At 34.4% G+C, this 12,524-nt stretch overlaps 1 protein-coding gene across 3 annotated transcripts in view; it reads left to right on the top strand.

Annotated features, from left to right (window-relative positions):
* Window positions 1-12,524, top strand: part of SWIP (strumpellin and WASH-interacting protein) — an 85,360-nt gene that overhangs the window by 14,998 nt on the left and 57,838 nt on the right. For all 3 annotated transcript variants that reach the window (XM_069837903.1, XM_069837905.1, XM_069837904.1), the window contains 3 exons: window positions 2,154-2,293; window positions 5,614-5,779; window positions 9,074-9,264. In XM_069837903.1, coding sequence (XP_069694004.1) covers window positions 2,154-2,293; window positions 5,614-5,779; window positions 9,074-9,264 — 497 coding nt within the window. The remainder of the gene's footprint in view (window positions 1-2,153; window positions 2,294-5,613; window positions 5,780-9,073; window positions 9,265-12,524) is intronic.

Genomic DNA, 12,524 nt, shown 5'->3' with positions numbered 1-12,524 from the left:
GATAAATTCCTGATTATAGATCTAATTACTCGAAGGAAAAACTGAATGAGGTAGAAACAAATAGTAAGAATAAAAGCATTCGAGATTTATATAAGGGTATAAAGCAATTTAAGAACGGATATCAGGCAAGAGTAAACGTGATCAAGGATGACAATGGTGACTTGCTTGCAGACTCTCATTCAATCCTGAACAGATGGAAAAACTATTTTGGGCAACTACTAAATGTACATAGGCCAAACAGAAATGAGCTGGATGAAATTCAAACTGCTGAGCCATTTATACCCGAACCCACACTTTCTGAAGTCGAAATTGCGATAGAAAATCTGAAAAAGCACAAGTCTCCAGGTATCGATCAAATTCCAGCAGAATTAGTACAAGAGGGTGGAAGCGCATTGTACCAGAACAATGGAAGGAGTCCATAATTGTACCTATTTTTAAGAATGGGGACAAGACTTACTGTGGTAACTTTCGAGGAATATCACTTCTGTTGACGTCGCACAAAATTTTGTCCAATATTCTTTTGAAAAGATTAACTTCATACGGAGATGAAATTATTGGGGATCATCAGTGCGGTTTTAGGTGTAATAGATTGACTATTAATCAAATTTTTTGTATTCAACAGATATTGGAGAAAAAATGGGAGTAAAAGGGTACAGTACATAATTATTTATAGATTTCAAAAAGGCATATGACTCTATTAAGAGAGAAGTTTTATATAATAGCTATTCATATTGAATTTGGTATTCCCAAGAAACTAGTTCGATTAAAATGTGTCTCTTAGAGCAGAGTTCGTATAGGCCAGATTCTATCTGATGCTTTTCCAATTCACTGCGGGCTAAAGCAAGAAGATGCACTTTCACCTTTACTTTTTAACTTTGCTCTAGAATATGCCATTAGGAAAGTTCAGGATAACAGACAGGGTTTGAAATTGAATGGGTTACATCAGCTTCTTGTCTATGCGGATGACGTGAATATGTTAGGAGAAAATCCACAAACGATTAGGGAAAACACCGAAATTTTACTTCAAGGAAGTAAAGTGATAGGTTTGGAAGGAAATCCCGAAAAGACAAAGTATATGATTATGTCTTGTGACCAGAATATTGTACGAAATGAAAATATAAAAATTGAAGATTTATCCTTCGAAGAGGTGGAGAAATTCAAATATCTTGGAGCAACAGTAACAAATATAAATGACACTTGGGAGGAAATGAAACTCAGAAAAATATGGGAAATGCCTGTTATTATTTGGTTGAGAAGCTTTTGTCATCTAGTCTGATATCAAGAAATCTGAAAGTTAGAATTTATAAAACAGTTACATTACTGGTTGTTCTGTATGGTTGCAAAACTTGGTCTCTCACTTTGAGAGAGGAACAGAGATTAAGTGTGTTTGAGAATAAGGTTCTTAGGAAAATACGTAGGGCTAAGAGGGATGAAGTTACAGGAGAATGGAGAAAGTTACACAACACAGAACTACACGCATTTTATTCTTCACCTGACATAATTAGGAACATTAAATCCAGATGTTTGAGATGGGCAGGGCATGTAGCACATATGGGTGAATCCAGAAATGCATATAGAGACCGGAGGATAATATTAAAATGGATTTGAGGGAGGTGAGGTATGATGATAAAAAGTGGATTAATCTTGCACAGGATAGGGACCGATGGCGGGCTTATGTGAGGACTGCAATGAAACCGCAGGTTCCTTAAAACATTTGTACGTAAGTAAGTAAGTTCTAATTATGTATTAGGCTATACTGGAAAGCATGTACAATTAATAAAATTGTTATTAATATTCTCTTGTTGCCCTATATGAATATAATTTCATGTACCGTTATGTATTCAATTCTGTTAGAAACTAGTTTTAATAAGGTCCTTTATTTCGAGAATATTTGTGTATTCGACTTTGAAAAATAAAGAAGTATAGGCTCTAAATTATAGAACTGAACTGTTTCTGATATAAAGTTAATTTTTATGCTTAGTATACTATTCGTAATACCATTGTTTGTCTTCAGTTTATAACTTTGTCACTACATACAAATTTTGAACATGTGTTACTTAAGAATGATGGTCATATAGTTTTTGTCATTGTATTCTGATGACAGTATCATTGAAAGAATTCGTTCTGTTAATAATTCTTTGTTTTTGATTCAGAAATAGCTGGTGAAGTTCAGTTACGCACATATGGCCGATTCTTGGAGGAGTATGGTGCTCAGCTTCAAGGGATTGAAGAGGCCCTTGAGGAGAGTGTGTGTGATGCTTGGGATATGACACTTGATCCAATATCGTTACAGGTATTGTTCATTTTTGCAATACACAGATTTTTTATTTAATATTTCCTAATTTTATGTTTGCTTCCTTGGTATTGGCATGGGTATTGGTACTCTTTAGACCATTTTCCACTGTTGCAGTCACATATTTTTCCCGTCATCTACTTACCAACCTATTCAAAATATTATAGGCCTAAAGAAATTTTGTCCATATATATTGGATTGAATAAGAGAGGTCGTGCGAAACATTTCCATGGACATGTATTGTGTGATGCACACTTTTGTTCAGCAGTTGGAAGAATGTGTTGCCCATAATAGTGAGCACCTATCAGCCGTCATATTTTCAGAAAGTGAGATTTGTTGTCTAGGATATGAAAAAGGCATAGCTCTGTCTGTGTTATGTAATAATTCTTAAATATATTCTTGCATTACTTATGCCGTACTGCATTTTTAATATTCTATTATGACTTATTTCCAATCCTATACTAACTTATCTATTTTGCTGTTACTTTTCTCATGATTGTGCCAAGGAGTGACATCGCAATACTACCAGCACTGTATTATTATTATTATTATTATTATTATTATTATTATTATTATTATTATTTTATATTTATTACATGTCATCTCAATTATTTTCTTTCCCTAATCTCTTTGTGATGTCTATTGTAACTGTTGCGCAATTATGAAGCTTATTTTAATTGAAAATGCACAGAGATTGTAGTTGGAATAATTAAAATAATCCAAATTTTTATATGTGCTATATAAACACAACAAATTAAGTTCCTTGTTTTTGTTCTGGATGTAAACATGTACTGGAACGTACTTTGTGTGCTGCAAAATGGAAAACATGGCTCTCATTGTACGCAACAGAAGAAATGCAATTGACGCATTCTCTAGAACAAGAACTTAACTAAAAAGTCTTGAATTTGAGATATAGAGCATCAAACATTTTAGACCTGGTGTAACAGCATTGTGCAGAACAACCTTTAAATGTTTCTATTCTATGTCCCAGCCTACCTTGTTCCTGATGTAAACAAAGAGGAGTGGCAATCACATTGTACGTTCTTCACAATTGAAGGTAGAATGATATATATCGTAATATTTGTGTCGTATAGTGATGAAAATATTACAATGAAGTGATACGTGTAGTTAATGTTTTTAATTTGTTTATTTATAAGTTATGAATCATAATTATAATTTAATTTAAAGTAATCTGAGTAAATGAATGTTATTGGTTGAGAACTGTAATCATGAAGGTACTGTTCTATACATGTATTTAATAGAATATCATATGCAGCAAACATGGTAGCTATGACTAAGCGATCATGATGTAGGATCACACAACACAAGCCCTTTGTTTTTGTTTTCCGTCTTAGGAGGAGTGGATGTTTTGACTGTAGTTGCAAGATAAGCAGTTTCTATTTGTTTCTCAACACGACTCTCCCTTGCAGCATAGGACCAATACCACTTTCAAACTGATACAAATTATGTCTTTATTTCAAACTGCAATTCAAAAAGTAACCACAGAGGATTGGTTAAATTGTGTTCAGCATCTAATTAAGGAAGAAGATTTACTTTGGAACCTGAACAGTATGGCTGACACTATAGTAGATATGACTGTTATTATAGCAGCACTGGTGATGAGTAAGTGGCTCAGGAGTAGGTTTCTTATTGGGTATTGAACTGCAGGAGTCTGAATGGGGTAGGAGGTGAGCCTGTGTATATTAAAGCTATTAAATAATTAATTGATTATCTCTGTATGTATTAAAATACAGTAGAACCCCGATTATCCATCACCCTATTAATCAATTGTCGTATTATTCGACTTTTTTTCTAGCTCCTATTTTCTTTTGCTGCAGAAAAATATATGAAGTACTGTACATTATGTTTCTACATAGTTTTTCTACAGAAGGTTTTCACAAGCCTTTACTCTTACTACAAAGTTTGTACTAGAAATGCTTCACTGTCGGCAACAGAAATAATTACTTGTAAAATAATCACTACTTCCAAAGAAATTACCCCAAGAATTTCCACAAACTCGTGTACAATTCAGTCCTTATCCTTACTATTCGAGTGGCCGTACTGTATAACTCTTATGCAAAATGTCTTTCACAGTTGTCAAAAGAAAACGTATTGTGTTAATTATAAAACAAATTACAAATAATTTAGAGCTTAGGGAAAGAAGAAATTGTGGTTAATGCTGCTTCAGAATAGAAGATCGGCATTACAACTCTACGCAATTTAACAAAAAAAAAAGGGGGGGGGGGATAAAGTGTGTAAAATATGTAAATCTACAACATGAGACTTCAAGTATTTCTATCTTTCTGCAGACAATCATCAACCCTTGGCTCTTAAGAACCCATCGGTGACAACCAAACTTTTAATGAACTCCTGATCCACATTAAACACAAGACCACGAAGTAAATTACGAAATTGTGTATTATGCACTTAATTTATAAACATCTTTTATGGTATGAATTATCCGATTTTTTCGATTAACTATTCAGTCCACCCCTTCATTACCACGGATAATAGAGGTTCTACTGTGATAAAGCTTGTGAGGTCAACTTACTGATCACAGCTTACACATTACTCTGAAATGTTGCATAAACTTATGTACAGTTTTTGAACTCAAGCACGTATGTATTTCTATCTGTCATTCCTGTGCTGTAATCATAGAAGATTTCTCCACTTCTTTGCTTACATCAGGAACAAGGTTGAAGATAAATAATATTTTGTCAGGAGGGAAATTTATTATTAGGGATTCAATATATGCTGAAAACGGAAAAACGACTTAACATATATTAATTTGTTATTCCAGGGAACAACTCAATTAAATATATTTCACAGGTATGTCTTGTTCCATAAAACGAATGTAATTAAAATAATTTATATACTATTACTGTTTTGAAAGATGTGTGTCACAGATTTCTTTTTTGATGTTAAACTACGGTATTTACAGTTTAGTTGTTCATGTTGATAAATTATTACATATTTTACCAGTGTATTAAATTCGAATCTTATGGTATCTTATATTTGAACTTGAATGAAAATTGTACTTGAAATATGACAGGTCTTGAAAATTGTTGATAATATACAAGTTGATATTCTCCTAATTTTATATGCTTCTTAAGTTTGTTAGAGAAAATGGAGTTATCTATGAGCATGATATTTTAATAAAATTGTTATTTTTTATAAAACTAAATGTTTCTTGTGAGTGTTCATGGAGTCAGTTCTCTCACACAATTTGTTGGAAAGGTTCGGAATACCAATCCCACACATAGAAAACAATTTTGAGCTAGTGTTACAGTGTAACTTATGTGAGTTTTCTTCATTTTCAGTTTGTCCCATATGAACGTACAACATTGTTACAACTCATAGACACTGATAATAAAGTGCTGAATAAAATTTTAGTTGTATTTAGTACTTTGTGTGCAGAAGTGAGATGCTTACAAGCTGAAGCAAGAGAAAAGTATTATGATACCATTCTCTTCTATGCAGAGGGAGGTATGTATACATATTTAAATTGTAATGTATAAAGCTCGGATTTTTGATTTGATCTCACTTTCTGTTTTTAAGTTAATTTGTTCACGTTTCCAGCTTTTGCAATGAAAATGTCTCAGTTTTTCTTCGTCATATAAGAAATGCATATTTTGGTGCTTTATGTGTCTATACCACTTTTGGAATAACAGCATACTTTTAGGGATTTCTTTCTTTGTATCAAAAAATGTTTAAATATTGTATAAGGCATTGCTATTGAGGTTTTACATTTTCCAGACATCCTTGTAAAACTTCATGCAGTAAGATCGCTACAGACAAGTCAGAATGTTTTGTAGTGGGCGTGAGTTTTCATATATTTGTGAACAGATCAAGATGTTCCGTATTTCTGCCCAGAAATGTATTTACATACAAAAGTGGGGGAAGGGGGCTTGTGAAACTACATATTTGTTATTGGTTTGGTTTACTGATCTACAGCATATGGACCAGCTGGCACTAGTCTACCGTCTGCTGTCTCTCATTCCCCCTTCATGTTGGACATGCCATGCAGTGCAGTGAATGGTTCCCTGTTCGACTCTAGAAGAGAAAGAGAGAGAGTTTGTGTGCAAAACATAAGTATGAATGAGCTTGTCAGGTCTGTACAGAGGGTATTGCGAAATTTCCGAATTTCAACCATGGCAAGGCAGACAGATAGTGAACAAATTTGGTTTGGTATTGAACAAAAATGCCCTAGAAACAAGCCAAATTTAACAGTGCTAGATTAGGTGACATTGACACTGTTTTCGAACATTTGCCATACAGTAAAAATCGCTGAAAAATGAGCTCAGCAGATTGGCCTGTCTGTATCATCTGCAAGAGACACAGCACATTTATTGCATCTATATTTTCAGCTGTAGTCGTGCCAGAGAATCAGTCCCATTCTGAGGCTTATGTTGTGGTTTCATAACAAGCTGTTTTTTATGGTGATGAGTTGTTTGCCCTTCGAACAACCCTCAAGCTGTAGGACCACCCCTTATTGGCTGTCTGCGACTGCTTATTCAAAGGATAATATAAAAATATATTTGAGAGAGGTGGGATATGATTGTAGAGACTGGATTAACCTTGCTCAGAATAGGGACCAATGAACTTCCGGGTTCCTTAAAAGCCATTTGTAAGTAAGTATATTTTCAGCATCTATTGGTAAGTCTGTTGTAGTTTGATTGCCCTGTTATAGTACTAATTATGGCGGCCTCAACTGCTGAGAATCTGTATGCCAATACATGAGTAAACCAGATCAATAACAAATCTGATCAACCAGCAATTATAACAGCAAAGACACTTAAACTAGTACAATAAAGAAAAAATAATAAACCCAATTCAAAAGAAACTAAATCAGTAAAATAAGGCATTACAAACCAAATTAATAAAGCTAAAAATAATATAAAAATAAGAGCAAAATAATAACATAAATAATTAGATAAAAAAAGGAAAATGCCTGCTACTTACTGTACATTCGTAGTGTGCATCATAACATATTTAGGGTTGTATGTATGTACAATACATCCAGGAATTCCGTATATGCTAATTATATTCTACCAAAAACCTTTAAAATTTCCAGGATAATATTCACATATCATTATAAATCTTTGCAGTCTTCAATGTTTATTTAGAGGAGAGAGTCGTGAATACGTTACCTTGTTTGCATTCACATGCTTGTAGAACCTTCACTTCATTGTTAGAGAAAAAAAGGCAGACACAAGTTCCTTTCCTGTTGAGGATAAGTTGGTTACAAGTGTGTGGATATATGAACGTTCTTAGACAGGGCAGACAATTAGCAACATAGAAGAACAGTTTTAGGAATGTTTAATAAGGCTTCACTGACAAAAAACACATTGCTTTCCTGGGAAAGAAAGGCGTTCATGACGGGAAGTGAGAAAGACCGACAGAGAAGTGGAAGAAACTCTTAGAGACATGCTGCTGTTGCAGCATCAATTGAGCTCTCCCCAGTGAAGTCTATTCATAAACAGTGAATTGAGCTTGATGTTCCACAATTGACTATGTTCAATCACATGAAGAAGGATTTATGTGTGAGGCCAAGTCTGAATTTCGCCAACGAGCTGTTGGACGCAGACATGGACCCTGGATTGGACCAGCACTACTTGCACAGTCTCCATGTAGTCCGGACCTCATGAAGCAGAATAACTCAGTTTGGGGTATTTTCAAGAGAAAGATTGCTACTCATTGCTACAGAAACAACAGTGAACTGGAATAGGCAGTACAGGACTTCTTTGTCTTGGTAAAACCTACAGTGTTTTAAAAAATGTTACGAAGGACATAGAGATGCCTAGACCTTGTGCCAGAGGAAATGAAGCACATACTTGGCCAACTAGGCCATGAGTTCATTATTAAGTTAAAGTAAAGGGATTATGGAGGTATACGGATTTCCTGGACACACTGTGTAATTTATAGGGAGTGGATTTTAATGTACTAAAAGTTAAAAATGACACCAAGTATAGGTGAATATATATGATGTTACTTAGAACCATTTTGATGTCTTGTTTACAACTGTCTGAAATCTAACAGAAAAGAGCTGCCTCACATAGACTGGAAAATGAAGCTAGTGAAGTGTGCCTTGCTATTTGTGAATAATAGTTGTGTTCCTTCATTCGAATGCATTAAGGACTGCGTAGTAAAGCCACTCACAAGTCTACATCAGCGAATCTCTGTCCTATAGTATGACATGGCGCGAACTTCGTTAATTAAATAGAGAACACGTAGTTGCTCCGTTGGCTACAATTGGCTAATGCTTTCAAACCCAATGTGTTATTTATACCAGAAAGGGGTTATTGCTTGCTAGTCTCTAACTGTAATGAGTTGGAACATTAGCTTTCAATACATAGAAGTCTGTTTCCTAATAATTTATCATTCTTCTTTAGGGAAGACTTCAGTGCTATGTCTAATATTTTTACTTTGTGACTAGTTTTATCTTTTTCCTTCTTGCTTTTCCTTTCTTCTTTGTATGATATAGTGTAAAATATTCTTATGTTTCCAAACCAACTTTGTTCTGCAGTCTTGTCATCTCTTTAATACCCGTTTGTAAAAAGAGGAATGTAGTTTTTTCTCTTTATTGTTTGTGGCATTTGTCTGTGCTATCTGCTTTCAAGATGACTAAGAGGATGTGTAAGTTGTATCTGTATGGCAAGAGTGTGAGGAAAATAGGGCGTTACAGTTGAAAATCTTGTTCCTAATACTGAATGTCATAACATTTGTGTTCATTATTTGTTGATTTCGGACACAATTAATGACATGAGCATAATTTTTCAGGAGAAGGGAATTTGCAAGATGGTGCCATCCAGTTGTTAGTGAGTCGCATGCTGCCACATTTGCAGGAGTTATCATGCTTTGTGAAACGTTGTGAACAAGTTGCTGTACAGATTGTGGAACAGTTGGCAGCTCTCTACACTACCTCTAAAGATGCCCCTCGAGTTATTAATGCTACAGGAGTCCACTTTCAGGTACACATTTTAACAAATTTTCAATATTTCTAGAGCTGAGCCCAAACAGCATAGCCATTTAAGTGTATTTCTTAGCTCGAATAATGCAGTTGCCTGTGTCACTTTAAAATAGAAGTTTCTAACAAAAACAACCTTAGTCCAAAAAAGTAAAATTTGAGTTTTCCTTGTAATTGGGTGCTACTCTCTATTCGTCAATGTTTATAATGTATGATATTTCAAAAACTGCCCTAGCCTGTAAAATATGGGATTACAAAGTTTAGTAAGTTTAACAAAAACTGCCATTGTTCAGTCAGTTTTCTACAAAAACAACCATAGTCCTAATAAATATTCTCCTAGGAATGTTGGATACCTTGTATTTGCCTATTTCTTGGACTCAGTTTTATTTCTTTTATTGCTGAGTAAGGTAAGTACAGAATGGCTGAAGCTTTTAATTGTGAATGACCTTTCAAGAAGAGGAAGAAAATAAAGAAGGGGGAGGGGGAGAATGGAAACTCTTATACCAAGCCTGAGGCTGAAAAACGTAAGAATGCTCAAAATAACAGACGAAGAAGCCAAAATTATTATATGATATGCATAATGTAGCCCAAGGATAAAGGCAAGCATAAGGAACAAGACCCTACTACCAACAGCACTGACTTCTCAACCATTATACAAGGCTGTGTTTCTTCTAAATTCAAAGAAATTGTAGGATATCCAAGAACTTTCACAATACCTCAGAAACTCTGAAATAAAATGTTCTATGACAATGTAGGTGCCACAGGTCACACAAACAATGATGTATAAGATGATATCACCTCAGTTAACAATGTAATTGGAGCAGAGGGCCTGTAAATATACTGGCCTATCCAAGGCTAATCTTGTATTTTTCATTGAAATATATATTTTAAAATATAGATAAATAAATATAAATAACTACTAAATATACATAGGCCAAATAGAAATGATCAGGACGAAATTCAAATACAAACTGCTGAGCCATTTATACCCGAACCCACACTTTCAGAAGTCGAAATTGCGATAGAAAATCTGAAAAAGTACAAGTGTCCAGGTATCGATAAAATTCTAGCAGAATTAATACAAGAGGGTGGAAGTGCATTATCTAGCGAAATTTATAAACTTGTACTTGCTATTTGGTAAAAGGAAATTGTACCAGAACAATGGAAGGAGTCCATAATTGCACCTATTTTTAAGAAGGGAGGCAAAACTAACTGTGGTAACTTTCGAGGAATATCACTTTTGTTGACGTCGTACAAAATTTTGTCCAATATTCTTTTGAGAAAATTAACTCCATACGTAGATGAAATTATTGGGGATCATCAGTGCGATTTTAGGCGTAATAGATCGACTGGTGATCAGATTTTTTTGTATTCGACAGATATTAGAGAAAAAATGGGAGTATAAGGGTACAATACATAAGTTATACATAGATTTCAAAAAGGCATATGAATCGGTTAAGAGAGAAGTTCTATATAATATTCTTATTGAATTTGGTATTCCCAAGAAACTAGTTCGATTAATTAAAATGTGTCTCAGTGAAACTTACAGCAGAGTCCGTATAGGTCAGTTTCTGTCGGATGCTTTTCCAATTCACTGCGGGCTAAAGCAAGGAGATGCACTATCACCTTTACTTTTTAACTTTGCTTTAGAATATGTCATTAGAAATGTCCAGCATAACAGACAGGGCTTCGAATTGAACAGGTTATCACCTGCTTGTCTGTGCGGAAGACGTGAATATGTTAGGAGAAAATCCACAAACTATGAGGGAAAACACGAGAATCTTACTTGAAGCAAGTAAAAAGATAGTTTGGAAGTAAACCCCAAAAAGAGAGATAGTTTTGGAAGTAAACCCCGAAAAGGCGAATTATATGATTATGTCTTGTCACCAGAATATTGTGCGAAATGGAAATATAAAAATTGGAAATTTATCCTTTGCAGAGGTGGAAAAATTCAAGTATCTTGGAGCAACAGTAACAAATATAAATGACACTCGGGAGGAAATTAAATGTAGAATAAATATGGGAAATGCTTGTTAATATTTGCTTGAGAAGCTTTTATCATCCAGTCTGCTCTCAAAATAGCTGAAATTTATAATTTATGAAACAGTTATATTACCAGTTGTTCTTTACGGTTGTGAAACTTGGACTCTCACTTTGAGAGAGGAACAGAGGTTAAGGGTGTTTGAGAATAAGGTGCTTAGAAAAATAAGAAGGATGAAGTTACAGGAGAATGGAGAGTGTTACATAACGCAGAACTGCATACATTTTATTCTTCATCTGACGTAATTAGGAACACTAAATCCAAACGTTTGAGATGGGCAGGGCATGTAGCACGTATGGGCAAATCCACAAATGCATATAGAGTGTTAGTTTGGAGGCCGGAGGGAATAAGACCTTTTGGGAGGCTGAGACGTAGATGGGAGGATAATATTAAAATAGATTTGAGGGAGGTGGGTTATGATGGTAGAGACTGGATTAATTTTGCTGAGGATAGGGACTGATGGCAGGCTTATGTGAGGGTGGCAATGAACCTCCAGGTTCCTTAAAAGCCATAAGTAAATAGTTAAACATAAATAATATTTATATTGTTTATTAATTTGCTTTTACTTGTTCCCTTTGCCTTTTTTAATAATTCCCTAGACCAAGGATGGTTTTTTTTATGACATACCACTTTAGTCCATGCCTCTTAAGATTTCGGGCTAGGTTTTAGATATGAAAGTTACACTTGAAGGAAAATTAATGTAATAAGAGATTTCTATATGTGTTTGTTGTGTTATACCGTAAAATGTACAATGATTCAACACTAATTGCTAAAGAGAGAAAGTTTTTTGCCTCTATTGAAAAATTCGGACTAAGTTTGTTTTTCCTAAAAGATCTTCAGTTTATCCATGGTAAAAGAGACTGTTGCTGTTGTTCCGTGCCATTGTACTTCAGAAACATATGTGATTTTGAGCACTTAATTTCAGGATTCTTGTGTTGTAAGACTCTGTTTTGTATTTCTTTTTTTTTTTTTTTATATCACAATGTTCAAAACTTAAAATTAATTCAAGAAGTGAACACAGATAGTTAAAATAAATATTGTGTTGTATTGATTGATATGTTACATAGGTTTACTTGAATTACTTGTTTGTAATAGCCATTCTCTGTGAGAACACTGAAAGACATTTGAGCGCCTTCTTTATCTTTCTCTCTTTTACCCGTTTATAATAATGGATTTGTCTTTCCTTTCGCCCATTTATCTTATATTATTCTTTTTCGCGTATT

The sequence above is a fragment of the Periplaneta americana genome, chromosome 10, assembly GCF_040183065.1.
Source record: "Periplaneta americana isolate PAMFEO1 chromosome 10, P.americana_PAMFEO1_priV1, whole genome shotgun sequence".
In the NCBI taxonomy this organism is placed as follows: domain Eukaryota; kingdom Metazoa; phylum Arthropoda; class Insecta; order Blattodea; family Blattidae; genus Periplaneta; species Periplaneta americana.
The sequence above is the reverse complement of the archived record's forward strand: the minus strand, read 5'-3'. Positions and strand labels throughout refer to the sequence as shown.